Source organism: Silurus meridionalis, chromosome 21 (genome assembly GCF_014805685.1).
Source record: "Silurus meridionalis isolate SWU-2019-XX chromosome 21, ASM1480568v1, whole genome shotgun sequence".
In the NCBI taxonomy this organism is placed as follows: domain Eukaryota; kingdom Metazoa; phylum Chordata; class Actinopteri; order Siluriformes; family Siluridae; genus Silurus; species Silurus meridionalis.
The window spans coordinates 9,374,589-9,394,576 of NC_060904.1; the positions used below are offsets into that span (position 1 = coordinate 9,374,589).

Sequence of the window (19,988 nt, forward strand, 5' to 3'; positions counted from 1 at the left end):
GAAAGAGAGAGATAGATAGAGACTAAGTGTTTTTATTTTATTTTTAATTCTTTTACAGTTCGTGTATTGACCACTTAGCTATGCACACTATGCACACTTTCGTCTTTCAACTGTCAATTCAACAATCCTGCATATTATAGTCATATTAGAATTTATGGCACAAAACTCTTGGTAAGTACTGTATTTGACACTATAAAAATAAAATGTTTATTTATTTTCATTGTTATCTTTTTACACAAGTTATGCAGCCATCACATATAACAAATGTATTGTTTTAATTCAATTAATCAAATATTTCATTTATTCCAAGCAATAATAAAATTACCAGTAATATTATTAATATATTATTAATAATTAATAATAATAATAACTTTCAATACAAGTATGTAACAACTTTTGAAAGGACCCTCATTTATTAATTATTTATTTATTATATTATTTTTAGCTTCACACTACTTACAGCCTGATCTTTGCATAATATTCTGTTTCCTCTTAAATGCTTATAATAGGAAAAAAGTGGTCAACCGTTTAAGCTACAAAACCAATCTATTACCCAAAAAAAGAGAGGATGGGCAGATAGGACTTCAATCTGTTTCAATTTCTCCTTCAGAATTTATCTCACTTCTTTTGAAATCCTGAAATTGCTCAAAAAAAGCAGTCATTTTCAAAAGAGGCACGTAACTTTCTTTGCATCTTTTCATTCTCTCAATCGCTTTTTCTTGCAGGAAAATTGAAGCTTAATGTCAAATGTGGCTAAAGCCAACCTCTCCATATCAAACAAGGCAGCACAAAAATTACTGTGGCAATGATAAGACTGCCAGATAGTGCAGAAAGAGAAGAAAGAGAAGGAGACAGAAGGGAAGGGGGAAAAAGAAGACAGAGGGGAAGTGACTCCACTCAATTATACTGCAAAATTGGTATGAGTGAATATTTTTCATTCAGGTGACTGATGGTATCTGCTGAGCAGCAATACAGATAAATAAGGGAGCTTTGTGTCAACTATAAACATCATTAATCATGAAGCCAGCCACTGCCTGACCGGCCGACCATGCACCACAGTGCAAGAACGAGGGATTAAGAAAGAGCGACAGAGGGAGAGAAATGCAAGGTAGCTTTAGTACTTTATCCCAGTTTAAAAGGGCAAATAGGTGCCCACTGTCAAGAATCAAATCTCTTTTTTTTTTATTTGATCATTTCTATATTTTCACTTTTTTTTTCAGTTAGATTAACTTTAGATTTACAGTAAATCAGAACAATCTCATTATTGACAAAACAGTCCAAAAATCTTTTGAAGACATCACATATATATGATTAAGTACATGTGTGTGAATGAGAGGGAGGGCAGTGGAGTGGTGCGGTTGCAGGGAGAAGAGCTTCAGAAGGTGGAGGAATTCAGGTACCTGGGTTCAACAGTGCAAAGTAATGGAGAGTGTGTTAGAGAAGTGAAGAAAAGAGTGCAGGCAGGGTGGAGTGGGTGGAGAAGAGTGACAGGCGTGATTTGTGATAGTAGGGTATCTGCAAAATTGAAAGGGAAAGTTTATAGGACTGTGGTGAGACCTGCGATGTTGTATGGTTTAGAGACAGTGGCATTGAGTAAAAGACAGGAGGTGGAGCTGGAGGTAGCAGAGCTAAAGATGTTGAGGTTTTCGTTGGGAGTGACGAGGATGGATAAGATTAGAAATGAGTTTATTAGAGGGACAGCGCATGTAGGATGTTTTGGTGACAAGGTGAGGGAGGCGAGATTGAGATGGTTTGGACATGTGCAGAGGAGGGACATAAATTATATTGGTAGAAGAATGCTGAGGATGGAGCCACCAGGTAGGAGGAAAAGAGGAAGGCCAAAAAGGAGGTTCATGGATGTGGTGAGGGAAGACATGCAGGTAGTTGGTGTAAAAGAGGCAGATGTAGAGGACAGGGTGGTGTGGAGACGGATGATCCGCTGTGGCGACCCCTAATGGGAGCAGCCGAAAGAAGAAGAAGAAGAAGACATATATATGATTAAGAGGTCTGTCAATCGATTCAAATATTTAATCACAATTAATCTTATGAATGTCATTAAATAACTCATAATTATTCTTAACTTGATCACACATTTTTAGCTGTTCTAAATGTACTTTAAATTAAAACTTTTTGAATTTTTAATAATCTAATCAACATGGGCATGGACAAATATGGATACTCAATGCAAATGTATGTTTATCATTAGTGAAACCATACATAGAGCATGAAGACAAAATATTCTTGTAAATATTTTAAAGTAATTGTGGTGTTTTAAATTAAATAAACCCCAAACGGAAATTTTTGCTATGTTTCCACACAGACAGTTTTAATTGCCAGGTGTGTGTATCATGGCGTAATTTGGTGCTTGATTTGAGTCTTGCTGTAAAACAAATGTTTAGTGATTAAAATTTTTTTTTTTTCAATGGAGTAGATTATTTTTTATATCTGAGCAAAGTAAGGATGTCATGAATAAATGTGTTGCGTTGAAGGTTTTTATTTGGCCTCATTTTTTATTTATTTATTTTTAATAGAAATGATCAAACAGAAATGCACGTAGCATTAATCATGCGTTAATAAAATTTGTGCCGTTAAAATAAATGTTAACGTTTTACCCTAATAATAAAATCATTATTTAAAAAAGTATATGTTTAATAAATATACTGTGTATATATATATATATATATATATATATATATATATATATATATATATATATATATACACACATACATACATACATACATACATACATACACATATACAAGACTTAAATGTAATTTTACCATGCTAAAGGTATATACTATATATACAGAAACCTAAATAATTCAAAGATTCTATGTTTCACTGTAGTTATATAATACAAATACAAAATTTGTATAAAAATTATTAAATTTCATTTGAAGCAAAGTATTTTCACTACTGTCTCTAATTTTATGGACCCCACTGTGCATATCTTACCTAATGGGCATTTAATTTAAACAAGGAATGCTGGGTTTGTAATAAATCGTTCCTTATACTGCACAAGATTATATGAATGTTTCTCTGTGTATTAAATGTTCTGTTAATTATAATTATACATCATGAAAATTTGAGATTGGAATATTTAGCTTTTTTTCCTGATTAAACAAACATTGCAGCTACACACATTTCATTTTAGTTACGTGATAAAGGTTAGGCACAGCATAATTGAACTACAGTAATACACACAAAAAAATTATAAGCATTGTAAAATAAACAATTTCTACCTTTGTGTTTAAGTAGATGTCACTGTCATAATGGCTGTGAGTGACCAGACATACGTGTTTGTGTGTGAAACCAGTACAGTATGCACTATATATATATATATATATATATATATATATATATATATATATATATATATATATATATATATATATATATATATATATATATATATATATATATATATATATATATATATATATATATATATATATATATATATATATATATATATATATATATATATATATATATATGTATAAGGTGTATTCAGTCAAAAAACAAAACAATGAAGTAGCAACACAAAAAGCATGAAGCCAACAAAAAAATGTATATGCAAAACAGGGTTATTTAAAAGAGCTTTTAAAGGCAGTACATACTTTTTTTTTATTTAAACAGTTGAACAGACCCAGAGGGATATAATGAATTTTCTGATAGACACCAGACAAAATAATATTTTTTTTAATTTACATGTAAAAACAGCTAAAAAATAAATATAAAATTATACTGACCTTCATATATATTTTGAACAGTGCACCAGTGGTGGCAGATCACTCTATTTTCAGGTTTGCAAAAGCTTTGGAACAGCAAACTTATTATTTATTGTAATATTACATAGCATTTAATATTCATGTGTCTTTCCCTTGCTTGCAAATACTACATCAAGCTGGCATTTCACTGACTCCACCATAATCTTGCATTCTTCCTTTGTGATTTCTGGGCTTAGACTTCAACTCCCTTTAGTTGGTGTCTGGTTTGTTTGTTTGTTTTATTTAATTTATTATGGGGAGGGGGCTTTTGGTGGTAGTTTAGAATGGGGCTCTTCCTTCAGTCTCCTCGTTAAGAGTTTAAATGCATTCTCAATTAGAATAAAGTCTGGAGAGTTACTTGGTCAACCTAAAACCTTAACTTATTAATGATGCTACTTTCTTTTTCCAGATTTTGCCCTTTCCATTTATTAGTTAGATGACAATCTCGGGATTTTTTGGATTTCTGTGTGAAATCTTGCTTCCAATTCACACTCCAAAATTCAAAAAAGACTTTGGGAGCAGACCTATAGAGGCCATAGCAAGACACTTATCTGGCTTTTGTCTTGTGGGAATCTATATTTCTGCTTATAAAGTCTTCTTTGAATTTTGGATACCCATCGGCCCTGTTTAGTTGTTGCTGATGTTACTGACTGTTTTTGTGTCAGAATGCCTTCCTCTAACCCATGACATTGGGTCAGTATGTGTTAACTTTCACTGTTCAGAGAAAGCATGCACTATACAAGTAAAATACCTCATTTAGCCAGGCTTGTTAATAAAACTTGCAATCTAAGAGGTATGTTAGAGCAGGTACTAATAACTCAGTAGTCTTACAGGTTACTAGGCTAAAACAGTGTGAACTTTCCTGCTCTTTCTTTTCCTGTAACTCTTTAATATTGAACAGCATACTGGGGCTCTCTTTTGAATGAATTATTCTTGTTCATAATTGCACTTTCTTTTGGTCTAATAGCTCTGCCATGGGAGAAAGCGGGAGAAAGAACACAAAGAACAGTTAATTTGTGATTTCCTCTGCTCATTCAGAGGCAAATTAAGTGTCAAGCAGCTAATATAGAGCATATTTCATTTTATGAGCTTTTAATTTAATTCTGTTCTCTCATATAAAGGCTGTTAGTGGCGGTTAGTGCACTACACTAGCGGCCTCCACTCAAACCAAAGGGGTAATAAATAAACATGTTTCAATTAAAGTCTTCCAAAATAATAATGCGCTACTGAGCAGATCAGCGAAGGGCAAGGAAAACGAGATGGTTATAACCATTGGGGATTTTTTTTCTTGTATAGACGTTGATGCCCACTCACAACTGAAGGCATGCTGGTTAGATTGATAGCACAGCCTCAAGGTAAAAGCAGCTGTAATTACAGCCTGTAATGAGAAGCAGCATGGGGAAGTACTGCAATAATATCCTGCCTGTACTAAGGCATATATTTAAGAGGACTAATAACGATTAATTCTGTTGACCAAGGAGAACTTGTGTTGAAACAATTAATTTTTTTCCCCTTAACCTCTACACCCAGACTCCATCAAATCCAAATGCACATAGCATACACACACTACACAGGTACACCCAGGGACACCGATTAAGGACTGAAACTGAACCATCAAACAGAAACATAGCTGTTAGTTAACTTAATCCACACTCCAAGCATGTGTCATTTTTATGACCTCATTCAATGATGGACTTAAAATTTTTAAATGTCAGCAAAAAAGTGCCATGTTGACAGCAAATGTCTGACATGCTGTTTGACAGAGTGAAATACAATTTCTTCCCACCATTATAGCTCCATTGCTGTCAAATTGAATCAATACAGCATGAAGAAAAGACAGATAACTGTCAGGCACATCACACTTTCAAACGTTAAAAAAAAATTTTTTAATACACCAGAGATAGAAAAACATTTAATTGTCTAAAACCACTATGTAGAATTTATGTAGTGGGCCAAATTTTATGTTAGAAATGTAACTTTTATAATACTTTGTGTGAACACAGTATATACTTTGTGTGTATACACCAATTAGCCACATCATTAAAACCACCTGCCTCATATCATGTGGGTACCCTTTGTGCCACCGAAACAGCTCTAATCCACGGCATGGACTTTAGAAGATCTCTAAAGGAGGGCTATGTAAGCTTTGAGAAGGGGGTTCCCATTTGTTCTGCACATTCTATACATGCCCAGATAACATTAAGATCCGGGAAATTTGGAGGTCAACAGTCATTGTCATGTTCAACAGTCAACAGTCATTGTCAATTCTTCTTTTTGTCTCAGCTTCAAAATGGGCTGCATTCACTGGCAAAAGCCAAGGTTTACACCATTTATAAATATTAATTACTCAAAAAGTCAGTCTAACAGGCACACTTAAGCTTATATGTTTTGATTATTAAAAAATTATTGTGTTTAAACAAAGGATGACATGCTATAAGTTTTTAACACCTTCCATTGTAAATGTAAGAAATTGACGGCTGAAATTCTGTCTATCATCCCAATCTAATCTATCATCTAATATAAATCTTTGTCTTCAGTTTACAGGAAAATCCAGAACTAATACATTTAGATGGGACCGTATGAAAGCTCATTCATAATTGTATGCACTGAACTGTGTTACCTAAATAAAATAGCAGGGTTTTCAATATTAGCTTGATATTTACTTTTTATAATATTAACTTTTTATAAATACAAACTCTCTAAATAATATTCACCAGAACAGCACAAAATATTAACAGTATCATCATTATTTTTTGCCATATATATTTCCTCTTTTTATGAATAGAGGCTGATGTATGGCTCATACCCTGTTAAGCAAGTACCACCTGACCACTTAAATATAGGTGCGCCAAGTCAAGCGCACAATGCAGATAAAGGTAAGAAAGGTACACAATTTCACCGTTATATAATTCTTGCTCCTTTGGAGTGCTCTCTCTCTCTCTCTCTCTCTCTCTCTCTCTCTCTCTTTCGCTTTGTAACCTGTTCCGTGACTCTCTCCTCCTGCCTGCTCACTTGATAAAGCATGGCGAATTGCGTATCTGAGTCTTGTTTGAGTCATGTGTTGTACCATTATCTCCACATAAGCTAAACGCTAAATTATATTTGCTATTTTGTTTGGGCTGACACAGGACATCAATCATGACTGTAGTGCTTTTCATTTTCTCGCTCTTTTCACACTGCTCTATAGCCCAAGTAGTGTGTGGAGATGACATAAAAAATCATAACTCTTAATGGCATTAAAGCATTGGAGAGATATTACTCTCCATAAATGTGTACATTATGTGTAAATTTGTTTGTGTGTGTGTCTAAGAGCGAGCAAAGAAAGAGAGAAAAAGAGATATAGAGAGGAAAACAATATAATAATAAAGAAATTAATACAAAATATGGATCAAGTATCTGCTCCAACCTATTTGTAGCCCATATACTGATCAATGCCCTAAGCACAGAGTAATGAAAAGTAGCAGGATGCACAATAAAATTATAAACCTACATGCCAAAATGAAAGCACTGAAACAAAAATTCATGCACTAATACCAAGTTTGCTTTCACATAGAAGAATTCAGTCCAAACTGTGAATCAGTTGTGAAATCCCATATGTCAATTTTGTGCACACAGGTTTGCAAACTAGTAGTAACTATGCTATGTTTTTTTTATTACATTATTTTGGTACCAAATTAGAGGCAACATTTTGAGGCAACCCCTAGGTTCCCATTCGAGAACTCGAGCTGCGTTGCTATGCTTTGGGAACACCTTGCATTGTCCACGCGTGAAATCTGGCCAATAAGCAAGTCGTGACGTCATCGGCAAGTGACGTCGCAACAACCAGGAGCTACAAAATGGCTGCGCGGTGGTAGTGACATTAGCTTCTGCTTGTTCAGGTAAGCTTTTTGTGTGTGATATTCTATTCGAGCATGGATAGCAAGCAAAAAAAACGTCTGTGTGTATATTCTTGCCCCCGTTTCATTGCGGGGAAGGATATGCATGACCGATACGTTGTTTGTTTGGGAGTGGAGCATGCACAATCAGCTCTCGAGGGGGTCGACTGTTTGCATTGGAGCCGCATGGCTATGCACACGCTTCGCTCCCGGAGATCGCTCTTCAAGGAGAGCGCTCTCCCTCGTGGCTCCGGTCCCGCTCTTGCTGAGCAGCACGGTGCTCCACATCTCTCCCTCTGAGGAGGATGAGATGATAGACACTAGCGAGCCCGCGGACTTCTTACAGTTCTCACAGTATGAAGAGCTCCTTGAGGTCGTGACGCAGGCCGTGTCCAAGCTCGAGCTAGCTTGGCCAGTCGAAAAGCAGAAGCAACACGCACCCAGTAAGCTGGATAAGCGCTTTCTGCGCTCCCGTGTCACAGCCACAGCGCTGCGGCCTACTGTTCTTCCCCGACCTGCACACCGAGGAATCCAGGTCCTGGGAGACCCCGTATGCAGCGCATACTTTTTTCCAAAAAAATCTTGCTATACGTTATTGTAGTTGGGGCTACGGGGCAATGGCGTGTGTGGAAGAGACACTAGCTAGCTATCTCTCCCCTAGCATAGCATCATCGCTTAAGGCCCCGGTGTTCCCTACCGTTGGGGGCTACGTCGGCCTTAGTGGGGAAGGCTTACGCGGCAGCGGGTCAGGCTGCGGGTTGCTTCCACAGTATTGTCGGTTGCAGGCATACCAGGCTAATTTGTTGCGGAAGATGGCTGAAGATGGCTGAGGGACTTAGCTCTGGGGCTGAGGACATTAAGGGGTTGCGTCGCACTGCCGACCTAACTCCTAGGGCCACCAAGCACACAGCCCCCCTCCAGCAGGTGTCTCCCTCCACCCCTTTATTTAAGTATACAAGTTGAGTCATAATAAATAAAGTGAAATGACACAGGGAATAAGTATTGAACACACTTAATTTAATACTTTGTAGAAAAGCCTTTGTTGGTGATTACAGCTTCTAGACGCCTCTTGTATGGAGAGACCAGTCATCTGCATTGCTCAGGAGTGATTCTCACCCATTCTTTCACACAAATGGTTTTTAAATCTTGAAGGTTCCTTGGGCCTCTTTTATGAACTTTGATCTTCAGTTCTATCCATAGATTTTCTATGGGATTTAGGTCAGGTGATTAACTGGGCCATTCAAGCAACTTGATTTTCTTTCTTTGAAACCACTTCATTGTTTCCTTGGCCTTGCGTTTGGAATCATTGTCTTGCTGAAATGTCCACCCTCTTTTCATTTTTAGCTTTCTGGTAGATGGCAGCAGATTTTTATCCAGAATGTCCCGGTACATTTCTCCATTCATCCTACCTTCAATAATATGAAATCTGCCAGTACCCCTTGCTGAAAAGCAGCCCCAAACCATGATGCTTCCACCCCCAAACTTAACTGTTGGTATGGTGTTCTTGGGGTGGTGGGCAGTGCCATTTCTTCTCCAAACATGGTGTGTAGAATGACTGCCAAAAAGTTCAACTTTGCTTTCATCTGACCATACTATAGTCTCCAATAATCCACAGGATTCTCCAAATGCTCTTTCGCAAACTTTAACTGACCCTCAACATGCTTTTTGTTCAGCAATGGAGTCTTGCGTGGTGAGCGCGCATGGATGCTATGGCAGTTCGGTGCATTGCTTATAGTTTTCTTTGAAACAACAGTACATGCTGATGCAAGGTCTTCCTGAAGTGCTGCCCAAGTGGTTCTTGGCTCTTGGCAAACTCTCCTGATTATTCTTTGGACTCCTCGGACAGGGATCTTACGTGGAGCACCTGATCGTGCCCGGTTTATGATGATTTGATGCTCTTTCCATTTCCGGATAATGGCCCCCACAGTGCTCACAGGAACATTCAGCATTCTGGAAATGCGCCTATAACCATTCCCATCAAAATGCTTTTCAATGATAAGATTATGATCTTGAGAGAGTTCTTTGCTTTTAACCATCATGAAGTCTTTCCTGTGTGCCACCTGGGTAATGAGAAGCCTTTATAAGCCATCAATTAGTACTGATAGGGGGCAGGGTGTCTCTCTCAATACTGACAGATTTCAGGTGATCTCCTGGCTTTCTTTGCCATTTTGCACCTTGTTATTTTCATGTGTTCAATACTTATTCCCTGTGTCATTTCACTTTATTTATTATGACTCAACTTGTATACTTAAATATTCTGATTTCTTTGTATTAATTCAATATTTGGCTTGATGGCTACATCTGGTGGAAATTTTGTGTCAATAGCCACTAATAAAAATGCTGATGTGTCAAATACTTACTTTACCCGCGGTAGCTGTCCTTTCCGCAAACAGGAGGATCCTGAGGTTTGCTTTCGGGGGCAAAGCTTACCAATACACGGTACTCCCGTTTGGCCTGGCATACCTTCACGAGGTGCATGAATCTGTTTGCGACTCAGGAGACTTTGCACTGTCCCCTTTGGTTCTCTCACTCTTGCCCAGCCCTGTTAGGGCTGGATGCCATGGTGTAGACATGGGCGAGGTCGCATCTGTATGCCTTCCCCCTGATCGCGCTGCTCTTGTGAGTTCTGGAGAGAGTTCGCCAGTAAGGAGCCCGTCTCCTCCTGGTAGCACCTCGTTCTTGCAGACACAGTTTGCCACGGGTTGACTCCTTCAACCCTGAAGGTTTACATGTCCACGGCTTATATTACCCCTCCTGCAGGGCAGTCGCTGGGTAGGCACCCTCAATTCAATTCAATTGAATTCAATTCAATTCAATTCATTTTTATTTGTATAGCGCTTTTAACAATGAACATTGTCTCAAAGCAGCTTTACACAGATAATGTGGTGATTAAAAGTAAATATGTTCTTTGTAAGTAAGTTTGTCCCTGATGAGCAACTGTGGCAAGGAAAAACTCCCCGAGATGGCATAAGGAAGAAACCTTGAGAGGAACCAGACTCAAGAGGGAACCCATCCTCATCTGGGTTGCACCGAATGTCCATTTAAAGCAGATATACAATGTTGCGGGGTACAGTGATGGTGATCAGAAGCAAACTGTATTCCTGAGTCAGTGTAGGAGACTGTTGACATTAACTACAGTCCAATCCATCCTCAAAGCGCCCGTTCTTACTCCAGAATTTCAAGGAACCACCCAAGGCGTTGATGAGAAACCGTCCCAAGCTGCACAGAGTGGCCTCCAGTCAAAAAGAACACTATCCAGAGGCAGGCCTGGACAAAGTGGGAAGATCCTCGGAGGGGAGAGGGGCAGGAACAATGGTCACTGGAGCCTCAGGAGCAAGTTTAACTCGACCGAGAGAGAGAGAGAGAGAGAGAGAGAGAGAGAGAGAGAGAGAGAGAGTAGAGGGTGAGAGGAAGAGAAGGATATGGATTATAAAGTGTCTTTATTGTTGTATGAAAGTTAATGTCACTGTGCAGTTTGGACTCCGGCAAGACTTGCTATGGCAGCATAACTAAAAGGGATAATCAGAAGGTAATACAGACATGAGGGATCTCTGGGATAAGAGACGACCCACCACACCACCGTCAACAAACCTGAGTGAACGTGTGAATGTGAGGGGACGACAGCATACAAATATCCCAGTTCACCAAACACTCTATATCCATGTTCCCTCTAGATCTGAGCCTTTACCTAAGAAAAAATATACTGATCAAAGGCTTGACTGAATAAATATGTTTTCAACCTCAACTTGAACACTGAGACTGTGTCTGAGTCCTGAACACTGATTCGGTGACATGTTTCCTCTGACGCGACCCAGAGTGCCTGTCTGGGACTTGGTCGTTGTGTTGGCAGCTCTATCTGAGCCCCTGGCCATAGTGGCCCTTAGGTACCTGTCTGTGAAGAACACTTTTCTCATGGCGATTTCCTCCCTGAAGAGGGTCAGGGACCTGCAGACTCTGTCCGTGGACCCGTCTCGCCTGGAGTTTGCCCCTGGCATGGCCAGTGCATTTCTCTACCCAAAACCTGGCTACGTACCTAAGGTGCCTACGGCTCCCTCACGACCTGTCGTGCTGTAGGCATTCTGCCCTCCTCCGTTCCTTGCCCCCAAACAAGAAAAGCAAAAACGGCTGTCCGCGGAGGAAGTCGGAGCAGCTGTGTGTCTGCTATGGCCCTAACAGAAAGAGATTCCCTGGCAATAAGCAGACTTTCAGCAGGTGGGTAGTGGATGCTATCTCATCATCTTATAAGTCCTCTGGTCTCCCCGCTCACTCCACTTGGAGTGTGGCAGCCTCTACTGCCTGGTCTGCTGGAGTCTTACTCCAGTACATCTGTGCCGCGGGCTGGTCCACCCCGCTGACCTTCGTCAACCATATGACCTCGACCTCAGAGCCACTCCGGGCTCCTCTGTCCTACGTGCTGGTTGTGAGGCTCTCACACACTAGACGGGGCCGGATCAGTTTGGTGTGATTGGACACTCGTTCCCAAAGTGTTGCGACACAGCTCGATTTCCCGAATGGGGAACGTCTCTAGGTTACGTATGTAAACCTAGTTTACAGTGGGAATGAGACACTGCCTGTGCCACACACCCTGCGGCGCTTACCTTATCTCTTTTGAAGAGGCTAATGTTGCTACCACCACTCAGCCATTTTGTAGCTCTTGGTTGTCGCGATGTCGCCTGCCGATGACGTCATGACTTGCCTATTGGCCATATTTTACACGTGGTTTAGAGCAAGGACAACGCGAGGCGTTCCCAAAGCGTTGCGACACAGCTTCTAGTTCCCTCTGGGAACTAGGGTTACATACGTAACCTAGAGACGGACACCATCCAACCAAGAATCAGTTCTCTAGACAGATCACAAACTTGGGGAAAAAAAATCCTTTGGTCCTAGTTATGTCTATACGATAATTTTGGTACAATTTATATTACAATTAATTTTACAAAGTGCATGATGCACTTGCACATGCCTATTCTCTGCCTTATTTTTTGCACACTGTGCACAATGTACCTCACTATTAAACCGACTCTGCTATTACTATTATACCGACTTTTCTACTATTGGTGTTATTATTATTTTATATTATATATGATTATTTATTATCATTATATTATATTATATTATATTATATTATATTATATTATATTATATTATATTATAAACCGAACTAGCTACATTTCTCAATGACTCTTGTATGCTAATTCTTATTGGTCAGAAGGGGCTGAATACTTTTTTATTATGGCAGGTCTGCCAAATGATCAGCTGCTAGGTTTATTTTAATGTGCTTAATTCAATAATAATGAATCTTCTTTATAGTAAGAAATTACAGACATGAACAAATGTAAAACTTTTTGATACCCCCAATCAATAAACTTATTGATTGACAATTACAAAGAATGGCATGTTCTTTAATTATAAAATTTGCAGTTGCTAAATTGTAGTGGTTTAAAAGGAATATTTAGAAATATGATGTTATGACAATAATCAACTTGATAGTTACTCTTCTTCTGTTTTTTCACACCACCCAACAATTTCTTTATTTATTTTTTTACAGCATACCTCATTATGTATTATTCATTATTTGGGACAAGATTCTTTTTACAAAATAGATGATTTGTATCTTGATGCAAACAGATTGGCCATATAATGACACCAGAAAAAAATCTATCAGATACAATCTAAAATTATTAGAATGCAATGGTTTGCAAATCTGTTTTATTCACAATAGAACATAATAGAACATATTAAATGTTTAAACTAAGGAAATGTACTACTTAAAAAAAAAAAGTACTTTTGAATCCAATTGCCATAACCCATATTTAAAAAGTTTGGCCAATAATGCAGAGTTGCAGGCTTTTGAATTGAAAACTAATAACAAGGATGGTTTCCCTTCTTTTAAGTCTGGAGGACATGCTCTCAATGGTTTCCAAAAACAAATTTAAAATTTCGATTTTTCTGACCACCGAAGTTTTTTGCTTTGCCTCAGTCCATTTTAAATGAGCTTTGGACCAGATAAGATGGTAGTGTTTGTGGATCATGTTCACATATGGCTTCTTATTTGCATGATAGAGCTTTAACCTGCATTTGTGGGTATCAAGGCAAACCGTGTTCACAGGAAATCATTTCTGGATGTGTTTCTGAGTTCCATGCAGTGATTTACATTAAAGACTTTCAATATCAGTATTGATTTTCACCCTTGTCCCTTGTGCACAGATAGCATTTCTATAAATTCCTAAAATCCATTTATCATAATGTGTATTGTAGATGATGAAATTCCTTTGAAATGTGATGTTGAGGAACATATTCTGAAACTATTCCACAATTTGTAGAAACACCTTTTGTAGATTGATGAACCTCTGACCATCATTACTTCTGAGAGAAGCCATTTAACCTAATTTTAATCAGTTGCAAAATTTTCATCCAGCTGTTTATTTTTTCTAGCATGTTACAACTTTTTTTAGATTTGTTGCAGCCAACAACATCTTATCTTTACCTATATATATATATATATATATATATATATATATATATATATATATATATATATATATATATATATATATATATATTCTCATTTTGTTTTGTTAAATATGGGCTGATGAGATATTATTTACATTTTACCCAGCATCCCAACTTTTGTGGAATTTGGGTAATAATAATAAAATGAAAAAGTGCCAAGAATCAAAATAATTAAAATGTTGAGCAGCAAACAATAAAACAATCAGAAGTTAATTTTATGTTAAATTTTTAAAATGCATAAATTCTTTTAGTTATATTTTTGGGCAAGTTTGTAGGCTGGTAGTTAAAAAAAATTCTCTCCCTGCAGGTAAAATGCCCCCTTTTTAAAACAGTAATTCAGGCCATTAGTCTTTTCCAGTGAAACAGAAATTAACAACTTCAATTCTAAAAATATTTGATGCTGTGTAAAAAAAAATTTAAGCAATGCTACACAGTGGTCAACTTGTCCCTGTGCCAACTTTTTCTGAGATGTGTTGTATCAAATTAATGAAATTAATGAAAATGTTTTTTTAATGGTTAATTTTTAAATTAACAATTTACAGGTTTAAACATTTGATATTTTTCTATGTTCTATTATGAATAAAATATGAGCTTATGAGATTGCAAATACCTGTTGCAGACCTGTGTGCAAAATCTTTAAAACTATGTAGTTAATAATACCAATGTTAATAATACCAATGATCCTCATAAACATGAATTGTTTGATTGTATTTCATGTGAGTAAAAAACATTAAATGTAAGTGCTGACACTTGCAGCAGTGTCAGATCAATGAGCTTGCAGGATTCTGATATTGTAGTTGTGGCTTACTACATGTTCCAAAATTAGCAAAAGGGCAGGTTCTCATAAAAAAGAAAAAATCGTGTTTGTAAGGGCTCTGATAGATAATATAGTGTTGATCAGAATGTGTCTTACTGTCACTTACACATGGAGCGGTGACAATGAAGAGGGCTCATAGATGTAACGGCCCTGTGTGTGTCTTTCATCGACTGGCACTGGAGGGTGGAATCCAGGGAAGAACTGAGTCGGAGCTAAAGGAAAAAAAAACATGTGAGAAACCAATTCATAGCAAACTTTAAAGTATCATAATAGCCAAATACCAAGCATGAATCGCAGACTGACTTAACACCTTAGTAAGAGTTGTTCCGCAAGGCAGATTTAACACAAAGTTACTGTCTCAAAAACACATAAATATACATTATGTGGCCAAAGATTTGTAAACACCTGACCATTACACTCAGATCTGCATTTATAACATCCTATTCCATATTTAATCAACCTGTTGCTGATGTAATATATTATAGATTTCTAGGATGCTTTATCTCTCATAATACCAGATAGTCACCTCCACCTTATATCCACCACCCCGCACCTGTAATCATGCTGTGCGGCCCAACCCTAGACTGGGATGTAACACAGTTGAGGCTAGTTCTTTGTGCCAGCCACTTTAAATCTTCCACATCAAACTTGCCAAATCATGTCTCATGAACCTTTTGCACAGGAACAGCTTTAAGCCCCTTACTTCCTGTAAAGTGAAATTGTAATGCAATGGCCTTTAAAGACTTTCTACATATCTGATATCATGAATGATGAAATTTAATAATAGCTATGACCTCAAGGTACATATTTTTAGCTTCATCCATGTCTGCTAGTATACTGGCAGTTCCAGTTCACACTAATAAAGGTAAATGGGCTTCTGGGACATTGTTTAGTATAAACATGAAATACTTCTTATTAAGATTTAGCCAAGACACTGCAGAGTTTTTGTGTGCAGAGTATTTTGAGTCTGTTTTAAGCTGATGGTGAGCATTGTTATAGAAAAGAGGAGGAGCTCCTTGCTTAGAAAACAATTTACAATGCTCCATAAAACTTTGGAAGAGCGGTAAAACATACAGCACAATTAAAGCTTTTTTGATAGAACGTATATCCGCCTCATTCACGTTGATATTTTGCCCTTATTTTGTTGCTTGCCAACTGCCTGACCCACTCCTAGGTATTATTGTTTTTTATGCTTGGTGTTTTGTATTTGTTTGCCTGTTTATATTATAATAAGCTTTTTGTAATCTGATTATAATATACTTTTTGTAATCTGATACTTGTATTTATGTGAGAAAAGCCTTTCATGTCTACTTTCAATAGGAACCATAAACAAAAATTCAATGCTAAACACAGGCATTGATAAAACAGGCAGAAATACTACTGTTTACAAACAAAAAATGTATGATCATATTTCTCTTCAAATTGGGAGCAGGAAATTATAACATATTTTATATGTGCTGTAAGGTCAACAAATAATATAAGCTATTACCAGAGTAAATACAGAGGGTTTCCCACATAATGTATATCACAGGTAAGCCTCAAAATCAGGAAGAGTTTAGATTTTGCCAAAAACATTTCTGAAAATCTCAACATTAAGCAAAATCAACATTAAGAAAAAAGCCAACTTTCAAGCATATCTCGTCTTATTAGAATGTTTGTATACTAACAGAACTGGTTCATAAAACTTAAGGCTAACTGCCCTAAGAACACGTAGGAGCTGAAGACAGGTGCAGTAAAGACCTAACAAAGCATTGCAAGGTAAGAACCTCAATGTCTGGTGATGCCAATGGGTTCCAAATTTCAAGCAGTCACAAACTAATTCACTAAATACTTCTAGTATTTGAAATAAAAAGTTGCATTCTTGGATTGTTTTAGTTTGTTGGAAAAATATTGGTCCTTCTGAAGTGGGAACATGGCTGGCATTTGAATTAGTTAAATTAGCTTAAATTAATGTTTGTATGTTAATTCAATCATTAATTCACAGGACATAATTGCTGCTTATAGTCACAGATCTTTTTTCATTATGTTGCCTGTGTAATGAAATAAATGTATTTTTATTTTCTAATAGAAATAACAGTTAATTAGTCTTAACCTCCTAAGACCTGAGCTTTGGTTTGGCTTGCATTTTAGATTCCTTCCAGTTATTTGGGGTTAGGAAGAACCAATAATTATAATAACCATATATTTTCTTTGAACATGAAGCTCTTCTTGGAAAAAAATTGTCACTTATGTGGACACTCTTCCTCCTCTCCTTCTCCTCCTTCGGCCAACAGTAGCCCAATTTCCACCGGTACCCTGTCGGCTAACGATAACTGTGGCGGTCGTTGTTAACCCGGGCCTCGACCGATCCGGTATAAAATTCTCATTTGTGATCCGCATATTTGATTTGGCACATGTTTTACGCTGGATGCCCTTCCTAACGCAACCCTCCCCATTTACCCGGGCTTGGGACCAGCACTAAGAGTGCACTGGCTTCTTCTTCTTCTTCTTCTTCTTTCGGCTGCTCCCATTAGGGGTCGCCACAGCGGATCATCCGTCTCCACACCACCCTGTCCTCTACATCTGCCTCTTTCACACCAACTACCTGCATGTCTTCCCTCACCACATCCATGAACCTCCTCCTTGGCCTTCCTCTTTTCCTCCTACCTGGTGGCTCCATCCTCAGCATTCTTCTACCAATATAATTCATGTCCCTCCTCTGCACATGTCCAAACCATCTCAATCTCGCCTCCCTCACCTTGTCACCAAAACATCCTACATGCGCTGTCCCTCTAATAAACTAATTTCTAATCTTGTCCATCCTTGTCACTCCCAACGAAAACCTTAACATCTTCAGCTCTGCTACCTCCAGCTCCACTTCCTGTCTTTTACTCAATGCCACTGTCTCTAAACCATACAACATCGCAGGTCTCACCACAGTCCTATAAACTTTCCCTTTCATTCTTGCAGATACCCTACTATCACAAATCACTCCTGTCACTCTTCTCCACCCACTCCACCCTGCCTGCACTCTTTTCTTTACTTCTCTAACACAATCTCCATTACTTTGCACTGTTGACCCCAGGTACCTGAACTCCTCCACCTTCTCCAGCTCTTCTCCCTGCAACCACATCACTCCACTGCCCTCCCTCTCATTCACACACATGTATTCTGTCTTACTCCTACTGAGTTTCATTCCCCTTCTCTCCAGCGCATATCTCCACCTCTCCAGGCTCTTCTCAACCTGCTCCATACTCTCACCACAAATCACAATATCATCCGCAAACATCATAGTCCAGGGAGACTCCTGTCTGACCTCGTCCGTCAACCTGTCCATCACCACTGCAAACAGGAAAGGACTCAGGGCCGATCCTTGATGCAGTCCAACCTTCACCCTGAACCAGTCTGTCGTACCTACTGCACACTTCACTGCCGTCACACTGTCCTCGTACATGTCCTGCACCACCCTCACATACTTCTCTGACACACCTGACTTCCTCATACAATACCACTCCTCTCTTGGCACTCTGTCGTACGCTTTCTCTAAATCCACAAATACACAATGCAATTCCTTCTGTCCTTCTCTATACTTCTCCATCAACAACTAAGAGTGCACTGGCTTGTGCATTCATAATGGCTGCGTTATTGAAAACAGGAAAAAATTTACATCTGGATTAATAAAGTTATATCTTATCAACTTTATACACTAATGGCATCCAGGCAATTCATTTCTTTTAATATTTAACTGAAATAATTAGCTATGTCTCTTTAAAAAGTTGTTCTATGCTACTTTGATATTTCTCTCTGAACTTTTGATACAGTTAATCTTAGAGCGGTTCAACAGGATTTAGATGTGGATATTGGCAGGGCATTCCATAATAGACAAAAATCTTATTGTCTTGTATTGTGAAGTTGGTTCCAATTAGACACAGTACAGATGGAATTTCTTTTCATCTGGAATTAGTCTCCATTAAATAAGGTAATTCTGAATATGATGGCTACAACAGTTGGGACTAAACCATGTGTACCACTATGCAGCATCTCCTATTCATTTGGGAAGAGTCCATATACATCTTGGAATTACACATTCCGGCAGGGAGTGGATGGATGGTCCAAAATGGTCTTCTGATACTCTCAAGGCACTCATTAACTAAGCCACACATCTGGGGTATAATCGTAGACAGCCAGCTAAAGTCTTACCCAGTAGGGATGCACAGGAGGGAGTCCAGAGCCTCAACCATCTAAGATTGCACCGAAACCCATACAGTAAAGCAACGCTCAGCTCTTCCTCCAGGAACGCGATCGGCACATGGTGGAACGGTGTTGTCTCTATTGTGGTTCCCCCTCATTTTCAGGGATCAATGACTCGTCTGCCATAACCCAATTATTGGCTGGTCCAAAGGGATAATTTGCAAGTGGTGCCCCACCTGCCACACCAACTGCCTGCTTCAGAGTCCCCATTTGGTTGCTCCTGATATCCTAGAACCCATCAATCTGTCCCCATGCAATATAATCATCTAAAGGTCATGCTTAGCAAAAGGTACCCTTACTGTCTGTGACTGTGCTATTGATCTGCTCCCCGGCACCTGTTCTCCTTAAAGAATATTCTCATCTTCAAATACTGAGTGCGCCATGAACAATTAATTCAATCAATTTTTATTTGTATGGTGTTATTATACACATTATGGAGGCACTGGTGGCGGGCTTCAGCTGTCCATCCACTTCTCCTGCAGAGGCTGTGTACTTTTTAGTGGGGAGGAAGGATGGCAGCCTGCATCCTTGGATTGATTACATTGACACTGGTGTGCATAAAGCAAAGAGATGAGTGGAAGACCTCACACAGGGCACTACAAGTACCAAGTCATGCAATTGGCCTCATGAATGCTCAGTCTTTCGCATGTCCCCCTTTGAGTGCCAGTTCATCAGGCAATGCCGCCAAAACTGGAGCGTAAGGATTGGACAGAGGGTTTATCTGTAAACCAAGAATCTACCTCTGTGACTACAGTCAGAGAATTCCACACCCACCACCCT

The 19,988-nt window shown here is 38.5% G+C and overlaps 1 protein-coding gene across 5 annotated transcripts in view; it reads right to left on the bottom strand.

Moving 5' to 3' along the window:
• The window catches only part of gli3 (GLI family zinc finger 3), a 183,027-nt gene that overhangs the window by 66,399 nt on the left and 96,640 nt on the right, over window positions 1-19,988 (bottom strand). For all 5 annotated transcript variants that reach the window (XM_046833532.1, XM_046833536.1, XM_046833534.1 and 2 more), the window contains one exon: window positions 15,085-15,190. In XM_046833532.1, the coding sequence (XP_046689488.1) occupies window positions 15,085-15,190 (106 nt within the window). The remainder of the gene's footprint in view (window positions 1-15,084; window positions 15,191-19,988) is intronic.